The sequence below is a fragment of the Molothrus ater genome, chromosome 17 (genome assembly GCF_012460135.2).
Source record: "Molothrus ater isolate BHLD 08-10-18 breed brown headed cowbird chromosome 17, BPBGC_Mater_1.1, whole genome shotgun sequence".
NCBI classification, from domain to species: Eukaryota; Metazoa; Chordata; class Aves; order Passeriformes; family Icteridae; genus Molothrus; species Molothrus ater.
This window is the reverse complement of record NC_050494.2, coordinates 11,755,435-11,778,556: the sequence shown is the minus strand read 5'-3', so window position 1 is coordinate 11,778,556 and position 23,122 is coordinate 11,755,435. Positions and strand designations below refer to the sequence as shown.

General features: G+C 40.2%; 1 protein-coding gene across 2 annotated transcripts in view; it reads left to right on the top strand.

The window, feature by feature from the left end:
* The window catches only part of GNAS (GNAS complex locus), a 133,550-nt gene extending 111,363 nt beyond the window's left edge, over positions 1-22,187 (top strand). For both annotated transcript variants that reach the window (XM_036395467.2, XM_036395468.2), the window contains exons 6-12: positions 9,951-10,005; positions 10,351-10,424; positions 10,854-10,912; positions 12,110-12,230; positions 13,179-13,309; positions 13,831-13,898; positions 14,779-22,187. In XM_036395467.2, coding sequence (XP_036251360.1) covers positions 9,951-10,005; positions 10,351-10,424; positions 10,854-10,912; positions 12,110-12,230; positions 13,179-13,309; positions 13,831-13,898; positions 14,779-14,925 — 655 coding nt within the window. In that variant the 3' untranslated portion in view covers positions 14,926-22,187. The remainder of the gene's footprint in view (positions 1-9,950; positions 10,006-10,350; positions 10,425-10,853; positions 10,913-12,109; positions 12,231-13,178; positions 13,310-13,830; positions 13,899-14,778) is intronic.
* The last annotated feature ends 935 nt before the right edge of the window (positions 22,188-23,122 follow it).

The window sequence follows — 23,122 nt, the reverse complement described above, 5'->3', positions numbered from 1 at the left end:
TAAAAGCACTAAATACCCAAATGCAGTTTGTGGGAGCTCTGCATAGGCAGTGGCTGTGTGTTGATGCTGTCACAGACACATGAGTAAGCAAAGATGGAGGGTCTGTATTAGATTTTCCTTTTAAAAGTAGCAAAACACTCCACAAAAAGCAGAACCATGAAGCTGGATGACTGAAAGGTTTTTCATGGGGAATAAGAGGACTTCACTATTCCAGAACCATGGTGACTCCCATGAATGGCTTTTCCACTGAAGGCAGTGTGGTCACCTTTATTATTTACCTTTGATTTTGGCTTCAGCTTTGGTTTCTTGTTCCTTTTATCTGCCTGAGTGTAATGTGTGCCAGGGACAGACAAGCACTTAAACTTGACTTCTTCATTTTGTTGTATGGCAGAACACAGAACCAGATACTTGCTTTTCACTGTAGCCAAAGATGAGTGTCCCTGCACTGCTCAAAATTCACAGCATAAAATGTGGTTGCAGCTCTGTGTCATTTGCCTGGTTTAAAATGATATTTTTTTTAATCTGCCTGGTATTAAATTTCATGATCAAGCAAATGTTTTCAAGAAAAAGAAAACAAATAATAACTGTATTATTATAACTCAGTTCCAAATGAGCGGTGTGCTCTTTACAGATGCTTTCAACTCCAGTTTGTGCCTCTGCTTTTTCAGAGGCCTGGAGTTGTTTTTGCTGGGTTGAAAGCAGAACATTTAAACAAGAATGGGGGGAAGCCACATTGCTCTGGGGAGAGCAAAAGCTGAAATGTGAGCGCTGTGAGGTGTGGGACTGTCAGCCCAGCAGGTACTGGCAGCTCCTCGGTCCTGTCCCAGGCCCTTCCAGCCCCATCACGGGACAGAAATGAACATTTCAGGGTCCTGTCAGCAGCATCAGTCCTGTCACACTCACTGCCTTTTTGCCTGAGAACCCAACTTCCTAAGTACTGAACAAAAACCTCAGCTGGGATGGTGCCTAAGCAGACAAGATTCCAGCTCTGGATTTATATCTTGCATCTAAATATACACAAACTATTTTTGTGAAGATCTTTGTACCAGTGTATTTAAATAGGGATGTGAAGTCCTCCCTCAGCACCCTGCTCAGAGCCCAGCAGAGCTTTGTCTTCCCATTGTTTGGGCTCATCTGGGGCCTGATGCCTTCCCTGAGCTATCACCACTTCCTTAATTCCTGCGGAAACTCGGGCTTGGTTCAGAATTCCTCTTCTGTCACGTGAGGTCCTGTCAGCTCCACTGAGCCTTGTCCCCAAAATTCCTGTTCCAAATGATGTTTCCCATTTTCCCAGTAGTAACTGGGGAAGTGCCTGGTTCTGTGTTCTCCCTGTTTAGGTTTACAAGCCACACACAAGCTGAAAAAATGTGGGAACTGTCTGAACCTCCATTTTATCTGGTTTTGCAGATAGCTCTGTTTCTTCAGTTTAGGGAAACTAGTATGGAGTATTAAGCTTGTTAATTCTTTTATCATCTGAATGCACTTTTATTAATATTTTTAATTGTTAACATATTTTTTTATTTATTAGTGATGTCATTAATTCTTCAGCTGAAATCAGTTCTACTGATTTGATGGCACTGGAGGGAGCTACAGACCCTGAGGACAAGATTCATAAAAATACTTGGCTGAAACACAATTAGGTTCACCTGTTTTAATTGCTCAGAGCAGCCTCCAGTAGAGGACTTACACCTAAAACATACACAGGCTGTTGCCATTTTAAAAATGGCATCTAGGATTGAAGGAAGATTTCATATCCTTATTTGAAATCAAATATAGGGAATTTCAAACAAATTCATATTCAAATTTCATTTTAAATTCTTCATTCTGAAACTTTACTTAAACAGATTCCTTAGTCTAAGTTAATAGCGAATATTCTTAAACCTAAGAAGATCCTTATTGAGCCTGACAGATTTAAATTATATTAGATTGTGAAAAATTATTAAATTTCAAGTTTCTCTCCAAGTTCAGTCCCCACGGAGCACAGGAGGGATGCAGTTTTTGGTCTCTTCTGCAGTATATAAGGTCTGTGACTTTAGCTTACAGTTAAAAAAGGTTTAAAACAGGAAAATGGTCATCCCATGTAGTGTTTGCTATTCCACAGCCCTCTCCCCCTCATCTTTTCCCCAGACAAAATGAGAAAGTTTGTCTCTTGTGTGGGCCAGGAAGGGCTAGCTTGTAGTCATGTATGAGTTGCTTTCTTAAGGAAGAAAAAAAAAATAATTTTATATGATTTAAATCAAAACTTGCAGCTGGTGACAGGCTCTTAGACTAACTTGGAGTATCTTTATAAAAAACAATAAAATAAAATAAAGTGCATTATCCAAAATCCTTCTGTGCAAGCTGCTGCTCCTGAGGCGTGCCTTGTTCAGATGCAGGGAGCAAACTGGATGTGGGCAAAGGCAGGGGAGTTTACACACAGCTCCAAGCCTGGGTGGAAGTAACTCTACAATTTTTAGCAATGAAAATATCCATGTAGGGACCTAAAGGAATCCTGTGGGCTGATGGTGCAGCTTGCAGGGAGTGCACACACGGTGCCTTTTTGGCAGACAGAAGAGATTTTACTGTAGCTTAATGCTTATTATAGTTGCAGTTTCTTGATCACCATCTGCAGTCTCTATTGGTTTTTGATAGAGCAACTAGGATTTTATATTTTGGGAGTGGTGTTCTCTGTGTTGTATCACGCTGACTTACTACTTCCAGTGTCTGTGAAATAACCAAGTCTCACAACTTCAGTCTGGTTCCTGAGCTGCTGCTTTCCTATGCTGGAGGAAATATTGAATCTCCTCATTATACAAACGGCTTCTGTTGAGTAATATTGACAAATACACTGAATAACATTTTTGACATAACATTCTGTTCCCACACAGATAATTTGGATGTAATTGAATGGGTTGATCAAGAGCCTGTGCTAAAAATACGACATTTTCTCCCCCACTAAGTGGGAGAAAACGCTTGCTCCAGAGGCAGTGGGGCAGCGCAGAGCTTTGGGAAGTGGGGTGGGATGTGCTGTGGTTCTGTCCCTTGCTGAGGGTCCAAAGGGGTGATGCTGAGAGCAGCCCTGCACAAGGATTTGGGAGCCCTGTCCCTCTCCAGGCTGCTGGAGGCACAGAGCAGCCTGAGACCGATTTTAGCTGGAGCAAAGGCTCCAGCCCAGGCAGGATCCCAGCCAGGATCCCCGTCAGACCCGCAGCAGCACTCCGTGCACTTCAGCCAAGAACGTACAGAAATACTTGGGGGGGGGGGAAGATTTGAGGATCTCTTTTCTTCCCTTCTGTTTTTCCTTATTTTAATGGTCTCCTGGGCAAAAGGCTGCATTGTTACAGTTTCAAAAGCGGGGTGGTTGTGCTGCAGACGGGTGGGGAAAAGAAAGAAAAATAGACCTTAGAGAAAGGCTGGCTGTTTAGTATGCAATAAAGTGACTTTTATACCTCTCCCAATCTCCTATCAAATAAATCTCGTGCTAACAAGCAATCAAACCCGTTTCCCTGCCCTGCTCTGCACAGCCCGAGCCACATTGTACCTTTCCAGCCTTTGAAACTGCCTGTGCCTATTTTTATTTGTCAGGCCGGGGCTGGGCTGGCCCCATTCCAGATGTGTCTCACAAGATTTGGTGCTGATGAGCTATTTATAGCCCTGTGGTTCCATTGTCATGGCAACCGTGCTAGAGGCCAAGGCGGCTGGGAGCTATTTCTGGACTTGTGCTGTAATGTAAAACTGATTGGGAAAGTTAGTGCATCCTCTAAGCCAGACTAACTTTAGACAGGCAGAGAGAGGGGGGGGGAAAGGAAAAAAGAGACAACTACAACCTCTTTAAATAGATTTTTCTCTTTCTCCTACCTTTTCCCCATTTCCCTTTCGGAGTGCTGGCAGTGTTTGAAGGGTGCTTTGCCTGCTGCTGGGTTTGTCTGAAATTCATTCATGCCTCCCGGGGTTGTGCTGCTTTAATCAGGCACTTTGGGAAGCTGCCTGCGGAACCAGCCGCGTTTTTAGGGCAAGGTTTGAACTTCCCAGAGACACAAAACTAAAGGGGCTTTGCTGGCACATCCTGGCTTTTTGGGATAGCTGCAGTTCTTTGTACCCCATAGTTTTAATACTCTTATTTTTTGTGTGTGCTTCATGTTCTCCACGCCATATAAGGAACTGTAACCTTGATTACCACAAGATGATTCCAAATATATGGAGTCATACTTTTCAGCTTTCTCATTATTTGCTTCAAAATTAGACCCATGGTGCCCCTCCGCCTCCAAGTGGCTGGAATGCTCGAGGTTCTTCTGGAATTACAGCTGGGGCCGCTCTCAAAATCACTTTTCTGGGATATGTATGCATTGACACCATCTCTAATTAAATTCTGAGCTTTAGACTATTTGAAAACCTTTCTTACAGTTTCAATAAGGAAATCATCATAATGCTTTGACTTGAAACTGGAAATCAAAAAGTGTTTGCAGCTTCTTGAGAAAGTTTTCTGGAGACTTTAGGTTTACTTCTGTTCACGTTTTATGCTACATTTCAAGGTTCATTTCCAACATAAATCTGGTTTTCAATGGGATCCTTATGTCTGAGGACTGACATGGAGAATGTTGTTACAGGGACATCGTATATGGGATGGTTTTAGGTGCAATATAGTGCTCTCCTAATTACACCAATAATACTTGGTACAGTACTGTGCCTACGTCCCTGTCTCTATAAAGGTTTTTTTCTCTTTCCTAATTGTAAAGTTGTTAAAGTAATTACAAAGGGTTTGTAATTTATTTTCTCACTCCTTATCTAGTTTTGTTTAGGTAGAAAAAAGAGCTGTGCCTTTCTGAGCATTTTCAGTTTTCCAGTAATGTTTGTGGCACATTTTTAGTGACTACCTCAGCAGTAAAATCTCCCCCTTTGCAAATAATAGAAAATACCACTACATCTGTAAAAAACAGTCAAAACCTACTGGTGTCCCAACTTTAGATTTTTAACTTAATTTGAGGAAAAACCTGACAAGTTTGGTTTCATGTGCTGCCCATGTTTGCAGGACACTGTAAATATCAGCAGATTGAACGTTTGCTTGTTTTATTTGTATCATTCCTGTAAATCTGCCTGCAGTTCTGCTCCTCTTGCAAAATAAAGCAGCTGAAATCTTTATCACCAGTTTAAGGAATAGGATTCCCTCTTCTCCCCTGCTTGCTTTGAGCAGCAGAAAGGGACAGAGTTGAGGGACAGTCAATTTGTTCACACACAAATGGCTTTTTAAAAGGGAGTTTTCTATCTTTGTGCTCATCCTGTGTCTCTGGCTCAGCTTAGACAGCATAGCTGAAGAAAGAATTTACCAAATAGTTAACTGCAGAGCTCTTAGAAAGATTTGCTGAATAACATAAAGGATTATGGCAAGGACTAAAAAGGCAGGAAAGCAGCAGTAAAGCATGGTCTGTTCTGAAAAATAAAAAATGCACTCTTGTTTACAATAAACACTCTTAATGTTGAGTTAAATTTCAGCTTAAAACTGCTTTGTGTAGTACTTTGTAGTTCTGCTAGAGTGTAGATAAATAAAATCCACTGGGCATTTGCACAGTTTGGTCTTGAGGGTGATCTGTAAAAAACATTAATTTTTTTCTGGTCATAGAAACCTGAATTGGAAAGACTGTTTTAGAGGTGATCAGGGGAAATGCCAGCATAATTCTTAGTAAAATCTTGATAATTCTTAGTAATATTCTGGTGGGTTCTTAGTAATATCTTGGTAGAAACACATGACTCAGTGGAAATGAAAAATGGAAAATCATTTCCACTGACTCAAGGGACTTGGGGCAATTAACTGCTCTGTGCCTGCCTTTAAAATAGGGTTATGCCATGTGTGCATTCTGGGGTGTGATGGTGGAGGCAGGAAATGCAGCCTCAGTGAAGGCAGGCAGGAGCTCCAGTCTGATTTACTGTCTGTAAAATACCTCGAGGCTTTCAGAGGCAGGGAACTTCACAAATGCAGAGTTTCAGTGCTACTGTTGAAGCTTATAAGTTATAAATAAATGTTGTCTTTAGTTGGGATTGAAATCTTGATTTCATGAAGTGTCTTTCTGACACTGAAGATGAGATCTAATTGTGTCTTTTAAGGGAGACATTTTATATGGAAATTCAAGTTATGACTTGACCAGAAAAAAAAAAAAAACCATGATGGAAATAAAGCTCTTCAAATATAGGTGTGTTGTCAGTTTGAAGACACCTTTCCAGTGTTGTTCTAGGCTGAAGACAAAAGCTCTTTCTTCAGAGGAAAAAAAAAAAAATAATTCCTGTGAGCCAACCATTTTGTCAGATGAGAGAGAGAAACATTTCAGTTGCTGTTTATTGAGGAGGCTGTCAGGAAATGCTCGAGGAAGGAGCCCGAGTTCCCTCCCGTGCTGCCCCAGCCCGTGAAGCTGTGCTGTGCAGGGTTTTGTGTGTCACACACCTTTCCAGCAGGGAAAACAAGCTGCACTTCTTTGTCTGGCAGCAGCTCTGTTCATTCAGGAAATACCCTCCATAGGGATAAAGCAGCTCTCTCTGGATGAAAGAACTCCAGAATAACTCAGGTGCTGGCATATATCTTCATCTGAAAACTGGGACGTGGCTTTGACATAATAGGTTTTAGTTCAAACTTGGAAAGAATTGAGGATACCTGTATGGCTTAATTACTCAGACCTGCTGGAGCTAAGGAGAGCCTCTGTGCAGCTCTCTGTGAATCTGCATCCTTAAAATTAAAAACACTTTATCTGTCACAAAGATCTGCTTGGAACACTTCACGTGCGGTTTTCCTTCCCTAATCTAAAAAAGGGACACAAAAATGCAGCATATTTTTTTTTATTTCAGATTGTTTTAATTTTTTGTTAATACCTTTTATTTTAATGTCTCAGAGACACAGGTGGTGGTGTCCTAGAGATGCTTCCTCTCAGTGTTGCTGACTACAAATAACCTGAAGTCTTCTGAGGTTTTTCTGTCAGTGTGTGTCAGAGCAGTATCAGTAGCACAGGCAGAGGAGCCTCTTACTACGTGACAGAATTTTGCAGAGCAGTAGCTGATCCTGTTATTTAGTCATGTCCAGAATGTGGCCCAAAGTGAGAATTGGCAGCAACGCTGAATGAATTATTTGCCTTCTGGAAAATAGCTTTTCCATATAATCTCTGGGAAGATTTTACAGAACAAAAAAACAACACTAACTTTGTAACTTGGTTCAAGGCTTGCTCACAGTATAAAATTTGGTTTTGTGGTTTGACAGTTTTATGTGAATTATTTCATCAAGGTCACTTGTGTTTCTCCCTGTAAGTTCACTGCTGACACAGTAGATGGTGGGCACATCTCCAGGAGGCTCAGAACAATCCCTCACAGCAGTGAGTTCAGCACACAAAGTCGTACTCAAGTGGCCTCGCTTATGTTTTGGGTAGAGCATAGCAAGAATTAAAAATAGAAATTAATGATGGCGAATTTGTGTTTATTTTGAATTGGGCTTTGTTCTCATCTGACTGGATTATTAGTTTAATTTAGTGGATAAATTGTTTGGTTTTGACTAACATTGACTGAGAAGTCTCTGAACTCAGTGTATTGATGTTTTCTGAACTCTCATGCTCCTGCTGTTGCTCCTGATTTTAGGTGTATCAGAGCAGATCAAGTTTCTGCTCCCCTTTTCTCCTCACATTTATTTTTACATTGACCAACCAAAAGAACAATCCCCTTTCTTTCCATGTGAGCAAAAAATCAAACTGCTTTTTAACACCTTTAGCCCTTTCTAAAGCTGCTGGAGCAGACTTTGAGGAAAGGCACAGGGGGAAATCATGGAACACATCGCTGTGCTCCATTTTCCCTAAAATGCCCTGAAAGCAGGAGGGGTTTTCTGGTGTCTGTCACACAGTGAAAGACTTCCTTCTCCAGGGAGCATTGTTAGGACTGTCAGATGTTGCTGAATGTTAGAGCTTGTCTTGGGGGGAAGAAGAAATATTTATTCCATTTGAATTTGTTTTACCTGGCATGAGCACTGGTGTTGGAATCCATATCTAGTACAGTACTACTGCTCCTATGTGGCTGATGTTTTTCAAGGAAATCATAGGCCTAAAAATAGTCTGCATAAACAACAGTAAGAGGTTTGTACTTTCAGTTCCAGGTTTTAGCAATATCTTGTTGTTATTTTCTAATTTTCAGTTTCCAAAATCCATTAAGCTGATTAACTGTTTAAAAATAAAACAAAACAAAAAAAAAACCACCAACAAAAAAAACCCCCAAAACAAAACCAAAAACCCACCTCTTGTGGAACCCAGCATAAAATGTTCTGCTTGGATAAATTCATCCAGAAAGGCAGAGTGATTGCAGTAATCACCTTTGTATCTTGATGAACGTGTTCTGTTCGGAACATTTTTCAAGCATCCTCCAACTTGTGAAATTGCCACGTGATTCTGAAACTGTGCTCTGAGGGGAGAGGATGGGGTGGAAACACTCGTGCTACTGGGAACTCAGGGCCGTTGTACTTATTTAACATCCTCTGTGTACTGAACACAGAGTTTTATATCTTCCCTTTGGATTAAAAAAAAAAAAGAAAAAAATTACTTAACAGCTTGGAAGATATGAGGAAAAAAATCCAGTTTGCAAATTGCAGAGCACAGTTTGTCACCACTTTATCCTTGTGAGTCTGTGGCCGTGTCACGTTCCCTGATGGAAATTGATCTTTGCACTTTGTCTCACGTGTTTTTGTAACGTGTTAACTTAAGATACATTTTAATGTGTTTAAAATTCTGTAATTCAGTCTAAACAAAAATTAATTTTCACGTGTCTCTGAAGCAAGATCATCTAGAAGAGGGCATTGCTCTGAAGCAGTTGGCAAAATACAGGAATTTTTCCCCCCTTTCCCTGCTCCTCATTAGGTGTTTTAGGAAGTCAGGTGGGACTGAAACTGGGGCTGAGTCGTGTGGTGGCTTTAGTGGGAGTTTTTTGGGTTTTTGATTTGTGAATCTGGGACAGGGCTCCCTTTCCCCCATAGAAGCTGTGGCTGTTGTTAGTGCACATTAAAGGAGGCAGGGAAAACTCACCTTTCCTTTGTGATTTCTGCTTCAGAGAGAAAACAATTCCTGCAGAGGGATTTCCAGGGGAGCTCAAGGCCTATTGGTCTAAAGGCTGATTAATCATTAATGTTAGGGGTGAAGCACTGCTGGAGTGGAAGGGGCTGAGCAAGGGGCACCTGGCTGAGGACCTGGTGTGGGGCAGTGGGACTGGGGCCAAACACCACAAAATCTGCATCCTGAGCTGCTGCTGGGCCACCCCAACAAAGCAGAATTCACTAATTCCTTTAGAATGTTGCTTTTTGAGTTGAAGTGAAAGATAATTATGAGGTTATAGTTAATTGGTGAAAAAAAATTAAATACTCCAGAGTATCATCTGTAGGTAGTGCCTAATGAATTTGAACAAAATCTATCTCTTATTTCCCATGTAGCCAACTACTGCTGCTGCTCCAGAAAGTAACTGAAACACTGATACAGCAGCTGACAGAAAAATCAGTGGCCCCTCTCACTCGTACTGAAATTGCTTTAGGGCTTCCATTTATCTAAAGAACTCCAGAGCTGATAAGTTGTTTAAAAATCCTCATTTTACTTTCTGGGGAAGTACATGTGGGCAGTTTGCTTGAGTCGTCGTTTCGGGGTTCACAGCAGCAGCTCCAGGGTGGGATCCTGTGAAGAAATGCCCCAAGTTAAAGCCCCGGGGTGTTTTTGGTGGGGAGCCGGCGGGAGGGGCTGGCTGGGGTTCCCAGATGGAGTCACTGAGCTGCTCTCAGCCCTCTGCCGGCCGCTGCTGGGAATGGTACAAAATCCCCGATTTTGCCTTTCCAGCGTGTGATTTTTCATCGTTTTGTGAGCCTGAGAGCATTAAAATGCACCAGAATTTGCCTGGGAACTGTCAGTTACTAAAGCATCAGAAAGTTTGTCTGGTTTGAGAGTGAGGAGTTTCTCTTTTTTCTTTCCTCTCTGCAGTTTTCTAGACAAGATTGACATAGTCAAGCAGAATGAGTACACCCCATCTGACCAGGTACGTGGGGCTTTGGGAGGAAATCACACCATTTATCTGCCCCTTCATCTTGGGGGTAATTAATTCATTTTCTAATCACCATTTCAGCTATTGCCATGCATTGTACATATTTCGTATTCCAGTAAAAATGGCTTGGTCCTTTGGATTATGTTTGTACACATAAATGATGTATAAGGTTACATCACTTAGAAGATTTCCATCGTGTTTCTGTGACACTGAACACTCCAGTGCTGTTCCCTGTTGTTGTAGTACAGCATGGAAAAAAAGGGGTTTATTTCCATTGCTGGATATAGGGAAACTACCAAGTACCTGTGTTGAATAAATGTATTTCCCTTTATGCTTTAGGATCTTCTCAGATGCAGAGTTTTGACATCAGGAATTTTTGAAACCAAGTTTCAGGTGGATAAAGTAAATTTTCAGTAAGTATAATTCTTTCTTCTTTATGTTCTTACAATTTTTAATACAACACAGACAAATACCAAGGTAAACTGGGAGGAGAGCCTACCATATATTCATTGAGCCTACTGTATTTCTCAGTATCAGTGTTTAATTAAAAAAAATAGAAAGGAAGTATTTTATGGTTTTCTAATTTAGTAGTCTGGCTTGAAAATGAAATGCAAATGGTGTGCTTTATTTTAAATCACAAAGAACAAAATGTTTTAAATCTATTTTCTCTGCATGCCTGTGTTCGTGGACTGTTTACCCATTCAGGCTCTTGTAATCCAAGATTTCCTTTAACTTCTGCAACACAGAAGTACTAAAGTTTCTTACCTTTTCTGTTTGCATGCAGACACAAAAAACCCAGCACAGAATGATTCTGACTGACTGGATTTATGTTTTTTTCTCAGTATGTTTGATGTTGGAGGGCAACGAGATGAACGCCGAAAATGGATCCAGTGTTTTAATGGTAGGATTAGAATTTCTGGTGGCTTTATAAAATAGCTCTCTGCAGAACTGTAGTGCCTAATCTTCATTTTCTCAACTGTGTGAAATCCATCATCTTTCCATGTAGCTCAATAAGGAGTTACCAAACAGTCCCACAGCACTGAGTTTTTTCTTGACATGTAAGCTCCTGTAACTACGTAGAACATCTTCAAGGAGAATGCAGGTGGAGAGGAATTTGAATTTGATAACTTCAGCTTGTCCATTTTTTTTGGCTTCCCTCTCTTCTGTTAATCAAGTATTTTTGGAGGTGGCTTGGTGCATTATTTGCCAGCCTATACTTTGTTAAGGTACTTTATCTTCTTTGTTGTTTGGACAAAATAGCAGCGAAGTTACACAAAAAAGACCACCACCTTTTTGTAGAAAAGTTACAGTGAGATCCTACAGAATAAGTAAAGCAGAATGCAACTTGGAATTCAAGGCAAATTGCTACAGTTCCTGTCACAGAATCACCTGGACACTGTCTGTGTGTGTGGAAGGACTGGGCAGTATTTTCATCTGTGCTGTCAGTAACAGATTTGTTTGGGTTTTACCTCTGCTCCTTCCTCTTCCTGTTACCTCATGGTCTGACTCATCTGTGCTGCTGTGCCTGAGGCAGATGAGCCTGGCAGAGTGAGGGACTGGAGCAGCTCAGGGATCCTGATCCTGGGAATGCCTCCCAGGGAGGAGATGGGGCTCCAAGCAGTAAAACACATGCAGGGGGACCACTGCAATCAGCCATGAATTCACTGCAGTCTGCTGCTGTTCTTACTGCTCTTTACACAAATCAAAAGTGCTGTTTGTCCTGAGGTGTTCCCCCAAGGACCTCCCTGTCCTTTCCTGATAGCTCATGGTTGTTTCCAATTTTCTTCACACATTTTAAATCTTCTTTCAATTCTCCTCTTGGCTTTCTTCAGTTTCTCCCTCTTACTCCAGTTCCTTTCTTTCCTACATTTTCTGTCATTCTGTCAGCTTCTGTTCAAGGCAGCTTCCTGCCTTGCCTGTCTTCCATGGTTTCTTCACTTTCTTTTTTGATTCCTGGTACTTAAAAAGCTGTCAGCAGCAGCATCCCAGCCTGTTCTCTGCAGGGAGCTGCAAGTCTGGCAGCTTCTTACTGAACTTCATGATTCCTGGGTATTTCTTCTGAAGCTTGGCATTAACTCAAGGGTATTTCTTGCTTTAGATGTGACTGCTATCATATTTGTGGTGGCCAGCAGTAGCTACAACATGGTGATACGAGAGGACAATCAGACCAACCGGCTGCAGGAGGCACTAAACCTCTTCAAGAGTATCTGGAACAACAGGTCTGTGAAAGGCTCTTCTCACTGAGGTTCCTGGTCCTGTCACCACTCATGACCAGGCCACCAGGCCTGGCTGGGACAAAGTTCATTTTTTCCATAAGAGCCCACAGAGTGCCATGGTTTAGGTTTTGCCCAAAGCAATGCTGATAACACACTCCTGCTCTGAGCAGTGTGTGCAGAGCCCTCTCTGTTCCTCACTCTGTCCCTGCAGTCAATCCTCAGGGACACAGGTGGGCAGATCCAGGCTGACCAAGGTGTGTTCCATGCCACATAACATCATTCTCTGCATTAAGGGGGGAAATAGAGGATTTTGGGAGGTTCCCCAGCTTGCTGGGTATTGGTCTGCCCACAGGTGGTGAGTGATTGCCTTTGCATCACTTCTTTTGTCTTCTCCTGGCTTTTACTTATCCCTCACTAATTAAACAGTCATCATTTATATTTTATCTTGACCCCCAGATTTTTTTGCTTTCATTCTCTCTTTCCTCCTCCTCCACCCCCTGAGGAGGAAGGTGAGTGAGGAGCTGCCCACCAGGGTTAACAGCACAGGGGGCTCTGTTGTTCCCATCTCCTAGCACAGTCTGGGCTGGTTCTTCGGTCACAGCCTCCCACCTCTAATGTTCATTAATCTCAGATCATTGCAAAGAGCTCTGCACAGCCACTCATTGGTGGTTGCCATATTGAGGCTGAAGTAATTAGTGATGGAGCTGTGCTCTGGGAGGTGGAAATCTCCCCTGGGATGGGTTTGGATCAACAGCACAAAGTGGGGAGCACCTCAGGGTGTGCACACCTGGAATTACACCCTTGGGATTCAGGTATAAAAAAACCTTTCCAAATCATTGCAGTGTGTCATATGGCCTTGTCTCCAGACATGTTGTGTGACTTACTTTATTTTGAGTTTCTGTATGATCTGGGCTGTGCCTCCTCACAGTGTTTGGTTTCCATTTTGCACAGGTGGCTACGGACCATTTCAGTAATCCTTTTCCTGAATAAACAAGATTTGCTAGCAGAGAAAGTTTTGGCAGGGAAATCTAAAATTGAAGACTACTTTCCAGAATTTGCTCGCTACACTACACCAGATGATGGTAATATTTTTAAGTTTTGTTTGCAATTTATCATTTCCTTGTTAATTACATTTGTGATGGTTTTGGTAGCTTCAACTAGGGCTTCAAAACTCTTAAGTAGATGTAATCATCAATGTCTTTTAGCCAAATTGTAGTGTTGAATTTAAGGTACTAATAATGAGAGATTCCTGCCTCTTAAATGTTTAATATATTAATAATTTCATCATGACAAAATCCTTTTACTTTGCTGTAGATCAGAGTCTGACATTTTGTCACAAATGTGTCCTCAGGACTCCTCCTGATCCTGCCTGTGGACATTTCTCTTACCTGCCAAATTCCTGTTACTGTGGCCATTATAATATTCACTTTTTCTCCTGAAATCCTGCTGGTTTAATAATGTCATGGTTTGTCTTGTCTCACAGTCAGTTTTGCCAAGTGGATTTCTGTCATATTTGAGCGGGAAACAGAACAAGTTGAGATTTTTAGGTGCTATTACCAGAAAACACCTGTTTTAATAAGATGCTTCTTTTATTATTAATCAGCAACACCAGAGCCTGGTGAGGATCCCAGAGTTACAAGGGCCAAGTATTTTATTAGAGACGAGTTTCTTGTAAGTATTTCCTTTCTTTGCCTATTTCTTATGTGATTCTTCCCAAACCCAAGCTCTTGCTCACCTTCTGCTATTGCAAAGTGCTGTCACTTCTTGTGTTCTTTGTATTTAACATCCACATTGCATCAACCACTGTTATATTTATGAGCTTTACTACTGTTTCTTACCTGCTTTTTGGATATTTGCTCGTACATAATTAAATAGTAAAAAAATTGGTGAGAATTAAGAAACCCCAAATAGAATGATGAGTGAAGTCCTGCTGTTACTAATGGGGCCAGATTTTTATTCCATGCATTATTTCTAAAGATAGAGACTAATCAAAAGATGCCTCCTTTGTCAGGTATTAATGTTCTTTTCATATTATCTTTCCCATTACTGGTCAGCTGAAGCTATAATGGACATAGATTTTTTTTCTAATATTGTTACAATTACTTGAAATGGTGAGACTGGCAATCAAATTGTGGACTCATTTTAAAATGGAGCAAAACAAAAAGTTGACGTAGGCTTTCTGTAAGTGTAAAGCAGAGATAAAAGCTTTGTACAGGGAGGCAAAATCCTGCTTTTTTCATGGCCAAATGGACTAGGAGTTGTGTTGCTAAATCCACCAAAGCTGCATATAAATAATGGCATTTTCCTGAGTTCTCATTCCTCTCTGAAATTCCCCAGCTTGTAGTGACCACCTCACTGTATAACTGTGATCATTTTGAATGTCCTGTTTCAGGTGAAAACCCTGTGTGCATTTTGCCACTCAGTTGCACTTTTTGAAGGCCCAGCTCACACACACCCCCCTCACCTTCATTCAGCCGAGCTCTGGGGACGGGCTGGGGTTCCCCCAGGGGGGTTTATTGTTAACCCAGTGTCTCTCTCTTGCTCTGCACAGAGAATCAGCACAGCAAGTGGAGATGGAAGGCACTACTGCTACCCTCACTTCACGTGTGCCGTGGACACAGAGAACATCCGGAGGGTTTTCAATGACTGTCGGGACATTATTCAGCGCATGCACCTTCGCCAATACGAGTTGTTGTGATGGAGAGCACTTTTTTCTGTGTTTTGGACTCCTTATTCCTTATTAAAAAAAAAGAAAAAAACACCCTTGCCCACATAGGGTGGAAGAGAACTGTTTGAATCTCCCATTGATTTGCACCCCTCAACTTTTTCTCCTTGCTGGACAATAGCAGCACTTCTAAGCTTGCTTCTGTACCCCTCGGACAGTTTGAGATGGCCCCTAACACTTAAAAGGCCATTTCCATGAGGATTCCCTAACACTGTTATTAACAAAAAAGAGAGAAAAAAAACCAAACCAACCAAACAAAAAAGAAATAAAACCTAATTAATTAAAAGCCCTGAATGTGGAGCACCTGAAAGAATTGGGGATGAAAAAATTAAAACGTTGAAACAAAAATTGGGGGAGAGAAAACTTTAGGTAATTTAGCACTGCTGTGGGCATAATCCTATAACCCGTGATCTCCACTTTGTATCACTCACTGCATCCGAGTAACGAAGGTGCCAAGTCACAGACCAAGTTTGAAGACAGACCCTTGAGTTTGGTTCTCTGACTGTAATGTGGCTTTGGGCGGAAATACTGACAATTCTCCAACAGACCTAGACAGTGCAAAAACCAACTGCTACCTTTCAGAAGGGTATTTTTAAAACCAGTCTTGGTGGTCTAAAGACAACCATGGACATTCATGAATTGAACTGCGTATGGCCTGTGATTGCAGAAAGAGTTAACCACACACTGTTTTCAGTTTGTCCACTGATGATCCCGTCTGCTCTAAAAATCATTATCTAGACTGTAGTCCTCACAGTCTTTCCCTTCTTTTTCTTCTTCCCTTCCCTCATTTTTTATTTTACTGCTGGATTATTATTCTTGTACAGACTGTAAAATGTATTATTTTGTACAACTTTATTGAAAATAACTTGTAGAAGATCTTTGTGCCTTGATTATGGCTGTACCTGTACAATGAGCTAAGATGTAAGTATGTTTGATTGCGCTGTACAGCTTTGTCAACCCTATCTGCAGCATTAGCTCAAGGTAGGGAAAATTTATCTGTAGTTTAGTTTTTCTGGTTTATAAAAGAAGGAAAAATACTGTTTAGTAAAAAAAAAAAAGGAAAAAAAAGGAAAAAAAAAAAGAAAAAAGTACAAATTGTGCAAACTTAACCACTTTAAAAGTGAGGTCTTCAACAAGTGACCAGATGTTGCAGCATCGTGCTTTTTAATTTTTAGCTTTAATTCATTTAAATCTCTATCCAAATGCAAAACATGGCTTGTTTCTACATAAAACCAAATTTTGCTACAAATTATAAATGTTAGTCTTTGGTCATTCATAGTCCTTTTTTTGCTAAAGACAAAAAAAAAAACAACAAAAAAAACCAGAACAATAACAGACACGTAGGGCATCATGCAGGTCTGGTGACCATCTCTAGACTGGGCCAAATACCCACCAACCTCGGCTTGCGCTGCGTGGGCAACGACAAGGAATGACAAGGTGTGCACTGCCCTTGGATTTGGCCACTGAATTCCAGTTTCAAATGACATTTTTATTTCTCTTTTAATAAAGAGATACTTTAGAACCTTTTTTTGTTTTATATTAACTATATAAGTAGCTTAAAAGTGAAGATGTGTGGATTTTTTCTTAAACTTGAATAATTTATGCAAATTATATGCTTAGAACAACATGTGGTACAGTAAAAAGAAAAAAGAGCAAAAATCACTGTAGCAATAAGAGAGCATGTAATTTTAGTAACTACTACACTGCTTTATATTTTATACCTAGGTGTTTTATGTCTCTGTGAGTGTGTTACTTTTTCATGTGTCTAAACCTACGTGTACAATTTGTACAGAGTCAGAAATTACAGCTGTAATAACACATCTAGAACAGTGTTAGCCTATATTACTCAAACACCCCTGTTCCCCCTTCATTTACACCCCTAAACTGATCTGGATCTTAACTGCAGTGACTTTAAAAGGAAAAGAAACAAAAACAAACACCAAAATTCTTGCCTCTTTGCCTTTCACACTAGCTTCCCTCCACCCAAGGGACTTTCTTTGTTTGGGAAGAGATCCAGTTTCTATCCAAGTGAGGCGTGGTCAGTGATGTCTGTGCAGCTAGATTTGCTTCAGGTATCGGATGCCTTTTCAGTACTAAGAACTGCAACTGTTCAGAATTGTGACTTTTCATTTGCTTTTGTGGCTAAAGTCTTAAAATGAATCACACAGTCCATTTTCACTGGAGAGCAGGGAGTTACTGTCCCATCTCAATTCAGAATTACTTCCAGAAGATACTGAATAGTTGAAAAAATGTAGCTGCAGTTGTTACTCGCCTTTCAAGAATGATCTTTCCCTTTTACAGGTTTAGACAGTTGCCACCTGAACTTTGTAGAACTGTAGAAAACATGACTGAAAATAGGCCCCTCCAATTCAGAATGTATCCAGTGCCTGTAGGTGAAGGGCTGGCATTTCCACTAGGTAAAAATGGGACACACGTAGTGGAAAGGAAATTCATTGTGAGCCTTAATTTTAGTTACAGGAGCCAAAATCTTTATTTTAGTGCCAACCCTTATCTTTTTAAGCCTAGGAGGAGTTGGTGTGAACACCAAATTTCTAAATGGAGAAAACCTGTAGTGGTATGAGGAATGTAATCTCTTTGTCTGAGAGAAACAAAGCACCTCCATTTAAAAAACTAACAAAATAAGCTTCTTCCTCTGATGAGGAGGACACATAATAACAATGAGCTATGTAAGACAGCAACAGTTTAAGAAACCTAAAGCTTTATATGAACAGATATGTTTAGGGGATGCTTTTTTTTTTTTCTTATGTGAGGAAAAAGGCAATTGTTCTGAATATGGTTTGAGTTGCACAAGTACGGAGCGTGTGTGTGTCTTAATGTCTCAGTATTGCCTTTGTTAGTCTCTTTATTAGTCCATGCAGTTTGGTGGCCTGGTAAATGCAAGTCTTATTTTTAACAGCTTTCTTTTTCCTTTTTTTTTTTTTAATACAAAACCATAAAGCTTTAATGCTTGCTATTTAATAAGTAACTGTGTTTTCTTCTGTCTCTAATTTAGTGGCCATAATTTGCAGTTAATTGAACCATTCCAACCTAATGCTTACCCATATTTCTTAGTTTTGATTTATTTATTTATTTGAACTTCTTGTTTTCATGATTGAGGACTGTCACTTCTGTCTCATTCATCTGTTTGGAAACTTCTGACCTTACAGCCAAAACTTAACTCATTCTACTCAGTATTCATCGTGATGCTGAAGTGTAAGATACCTGCAAATGTAAACACTACCACTTTTATTAATAAAAGCAAATACAGTGTTTTTAGGGCACATTTGCATCACTGTAGTTGAGGTTGTGTCAGTATTTCCATTGTAAACCTATGGAGGGTTGGCACTAAACTGCCCTAAGCTGAATCTTTGCCATACAAGGCTTCTGCTCAAGCGTGATTTTGGTGGGTTGGTTTTTCAACAGTTTCCAACACAAACTCTTGTTTCTGTTTTAAGTTATACAACTGTTTTGTTGGATGGGGGTTGGTTTAAAAAGAAAACAACAAAAAACAACAAACAAACCTGGTTCAAGATTGTTTTTGGCACTTCTGTAACTCAGAAATGGTTTTGATTTTAAAACAACCTTCGGCAAGCCAGTAACCTACAATATGGTCTGATCACTTTGGGTATTTTGTAAAAATAATAATAAATTGTAGAGATGTTGTGGTTTCAAAATCAGCTACTGTGCATTTGCAGTAACTTATTTCAACCCAAGAACTTTTAGTAATTTATGCATCAGAGCACACATTCAGTGTGGTGCAGCAGAGTAGGGATAACTCCTAAAGATTTTTTTCTTTTATAATAATGTGGAGAGATAAATCCACTACAGACTAGAAAAGGATTCAGCTGCCTCTGAAAGCATCAAAAACTGCTCTCAGAAGCTGAAACTGGAGCTCTGCAAGTTGGTAGGAGCAGACTTTGATGCAAAAGCCTAGGAAGGCATCCTGGATCAGCTGTCATAGGCAGGAGTCCTGAGGGCTTTTCTTCATTTATCTAAAAACTGTTTTGAATCGTGGCATCAGGGCAGGATTTAACTGAGGGCATGTCCTAGCTCCAGAGGAAGGGAAGCTAACACTGCTCCACTGTGCTGCACAGAATTGATACCTGCAGGCTAATTTCCTCCTGCCAGTAAATCTATGCACTGATCTATTCATGTTCATGGCTTCAGAACTTGAGCACCTTGTAATTCCTCGTGGTGTGTTGTTGCTGTAAATGATGGAGAATGTTTTGTATTATTTATCTTATTTTCCAATGTCAAAGGTTATGTGCCAGTAAAAACAAAAGACAGAAACACAGGAGATTGACCCCAGAGCTGGAGGCAGAGCCCGTGACAGCTGAGTACCAGTCCAGTGCCTTAGTGACAATGCTCTTGGTGATTGGTGCTATACAAATGTCTTAAGAGTGATAAAGTTGTTCTAAGTTATAAAATTATGTGACTCATTGTGGAAGAGAGTAAATTCTCTTCTTTCCCCAAGTGTACCTAATGTGCTGTGTGTATTCCTAACAATGCTGGCACTCCTAGGACCTCTTCCATGGGAGCAGATGTTAAAATTCCTACTAAATTTAATAAGCAGGATCAGGGCCATAGATTATTATCAGTGGAAATCACACAGGAGCAGGTCCTCATCTCTAAAATACATGTTGAGTTTTTGTATAACAGTAAAAATATAAGCAAACATCTCTTTGCAGTCCAAAGCTAAACTGTGCCCTTCTTCCTCAGCTTGCTATCTCTGAAAATTCATCTGTTGAGAAATAATCCTCCTGTTCTGTGACAAACTTTGAAGCGTCTTTGTAAATAAAATAAGCCACAAAAGGGATTTCTGAAAGCTCTGCTGATGAAAGCCTGATGCTGAAAAATCCCTCTGGTGACTGACAAGACAAATTCCAAGAGTGAGCCTGTTTTAATCCTGGTCATACTCAGTTGGCTTCAGTCCTGTGAGTGGATGCAGGTCAGGGTAGGTAAAACTGCTTCAGAATTTTACTGTAGTGCCCAGACTGCTAAAATTTGAGCCATTAGTACTGGCTTTGTCATTAATTGGTTTGATCCCTGATTCTCATTAAGAGCTCAAACTTCTTTTTATCCTGGTTACTTTCAGTGTACTGAGCTGAGCAAAATGGGTGCAGTATAAAGCACAAATCTGACCTGGAAAAGCAACATGGGAGGAGGTGGGAAGGCAAATAAGATCTCTCACTGCATTAAATGTAAAAATAATAAGGTGGAGGTTTTTGTCTGACATCTGTGTCCTATAAACTTAGCCTGGTCCTGTGGAAAACAGGGAATCCACCAGGGTAACAACAGCATTGATACCTCTGTAACATGGATAACTGACCAAATATGGAATAGATAATTAAAAATCCACCAAAAAACAAACTTTCAGATTTTCCTAATTTTTTTTTTTCCACTTAGGAAGTCTGACTCAAAATTATTGAATGACAGAACAAAATAAAACCTTTGAACATTGTCCCAGATAGGGAGAAGGATAAATTTTTGAGGGAGAAGGGATTTTTGTGTAACATGCTTTCTAATGCTGGGGTACCAGCAGACAAATGTGAGCTAATTCAAAATTAAAATGTGAATTTGTCTCTTCACTTTAATTTACCCAGTCATTTCATTGAATGAGTTGGCTAATTATTTTTTTTAATTTACTACGATGCAAGTTTGGAGAAAGACAAGCCTAGGACAGAGGCAGTAATGTTGGGAATTCTCTGAGTTCTGTTGTTCTGTCATGCAAACTATTGTTTTAGGCTGTGAATTTTATGTGGATTATTAACAGTGAAGTACAAGGTTTCTATCTGTAGTTTTCTGGTATTTGAAGTGACTTTGGAACTGCATCATTCTTGCAACTGAAATGCCAGAGTGCCCAGAGGAAGGAGCAGCTGTGTCAGGGTTAGGAATTGCCACATCGGGGGGCGCATTCCAGTTCTTTTTTTGCTACACTTTCAGTTTGCTGTTGGCAGGATCAGAAGAGCTTCCACAAAAAGACAAATCAGGGGTTGGGTGATAGAACTCAAAGTGAGAGTTGTCAAAATGAGAAATGTTTCAGACTGGTGCTGAGGTGGAGCCATGGAGATGTGTCCTGAGGGGGCTCTGAGGGCTGATGAATATCTCAGTAGTTTTAATCTCTCTTCTCTTACTGTTTGAAGGCACAACATCCAAAATGAAGTAACAAATTGTGACAGTTTTGGTGCTAACCCTGAGTTCTGTTTCTCACAGGGCAAAGCTCTGCTGGGTTACAGAGGTTTGTCTGCAAGCCACGAGCAGCAGCTTTTGGGAACCTGTTTGTGATTTAAAACTGAGAAACTTAAAAGCCAGTTGCTCTGTCCTGCAGCATGGCCCAAACCCTGCTGCCTCTGGGTTCAGCTGCTTTCTCCTGCCCTCACCCCCCTCACTCCTGGAATGGTGTGGTTGATAATAGAGCAGAAAGAAAGGTATGAGACAACTTCAGAGTTCAAAATCCATCACCTTGGACCCTGAAAAAGAGATTTAGGGGGAAAAATTCTTCATTCCCCAGGTGAGTGACCCAGTCTGGCATCCTCATACAAATTTTCAAGGTCAGAGAATGAATCTATCCCAAAAGGCCAGTGTTATCCAGTTAAGGAACTGCAAAAATAAAAGCACTTTGTGCAACCATTAGAGCTGGGAGATAGTTTAGTGAAAGGTGAGTTTAATGATCAGCATGAAAATCAACTGGAACTTGCTTTAAAGCAGAAAATATTTCCACCAGAGTCTCATCTTGAGAAGCACTTGGGGCGCTGGGAGGTTCAGTGTTTAAAGCAATCTTCAGTATATAAAATACACTTCCAACTTTGGAGTTGACATTTGAGGGACACTGGAATGACATCACATCAGCAACCTCCAAACCACCTTGTTTTGTCTTGGAATATTCTTGGTTACCTGGTGAAGTGTTGTGTGTTCAATGTCTGGAATAACTGTTACCAGTACTTGAGGTACAAAGAGAAATGCTTCGTCTTGAGGCTCTGCTTGAGAAGGAAGAACTCTTTAGCCAAAACTCATTAGCCTAATGATGCTGCTGTAATTTCCTACTCCATTGGAAAGTTATTACCTTAACTCTAGTTGAATGTATTGGCTGCTTTGTAAAGGGCTAACGATTACAAAAATACAAATTTATGCTAAAAGAATTTGTAGAGGGCGAGGAGCAGAGGGAATGACAGAGAATGCCAGGGTGGATATTTTTAAAAAAACATATGAATAAAAGGCAAACAGTTTTGTTGGAAGTCGGCTCTTCTGTTTGGGATTTTTCTTCTATATTTTAGGAAGGAACCAAATGAAGTTGGATGATTTCATCAGCTGTGTTACATTCAGCCCTTTAGGCAGCAAATCCTGAAGTACGGTTGTTTAATAATTTGGTGAAAAATCAAGCAAATTTTGATAGTTGGAACTGAAACTTGAGCATTTGATACTTTGTTTATTTTTCTGTTAAATACTAACAAAAAAAAAAGGTACAAAAAGAAAAAATAATGCAATTTTCCATGTTCCTGTACATCTGGCTCTTCTTCACACACTTTCATTTTCCAGAATGCCTTTACCGCTTCCTCAAATCATGCAGCAGAGACACCAAGGCTGACCTTCACTGGATATTTTTTGGGTCCAAATTTTCTGTCTCAAAATTTATCTCAAAATTTGCTCTCTGCCTCATCGAAATCTCATTAGATAGAAATTGTCACCCAAGAATATTTTACACATAAAATGTAGTCAAATATGCATTTAGGGGAAAATTTGTTGCTGCATAATAAAACCTTTCAGGGACATTCAGGTAAATCTAAGTACTTTTAGTCATGAACATTTCACTGATACTTTGTAAAACAAAAATCCATATGGGGGAATGCAGTTAAACCCAAGAGACAACCAACATTATTTCCATTCAAAATTGTAGAGGTTTAGTTAGCAAAACCCATTTCTGGTACATTTAATATTTCATCACATTTTAAGTGATATCTTGAAACTGTTTGGTTTAATCTGATTTTACCTCTTGTTTATTGACCTGAAGCGAGGCAAGCTTGGATACTGCAATTCTGCAAAGGGCTATTCAGCAAATGTCTGGCTGTTACAGATCTCTAGTTTCCTTCTCAAGGGAAGCTGAAAGTAAATGCTTTGAGTATTGTTCATTCTTATATATTAAAAAAAATTTTTTTCTGTTACTGCAATCAAA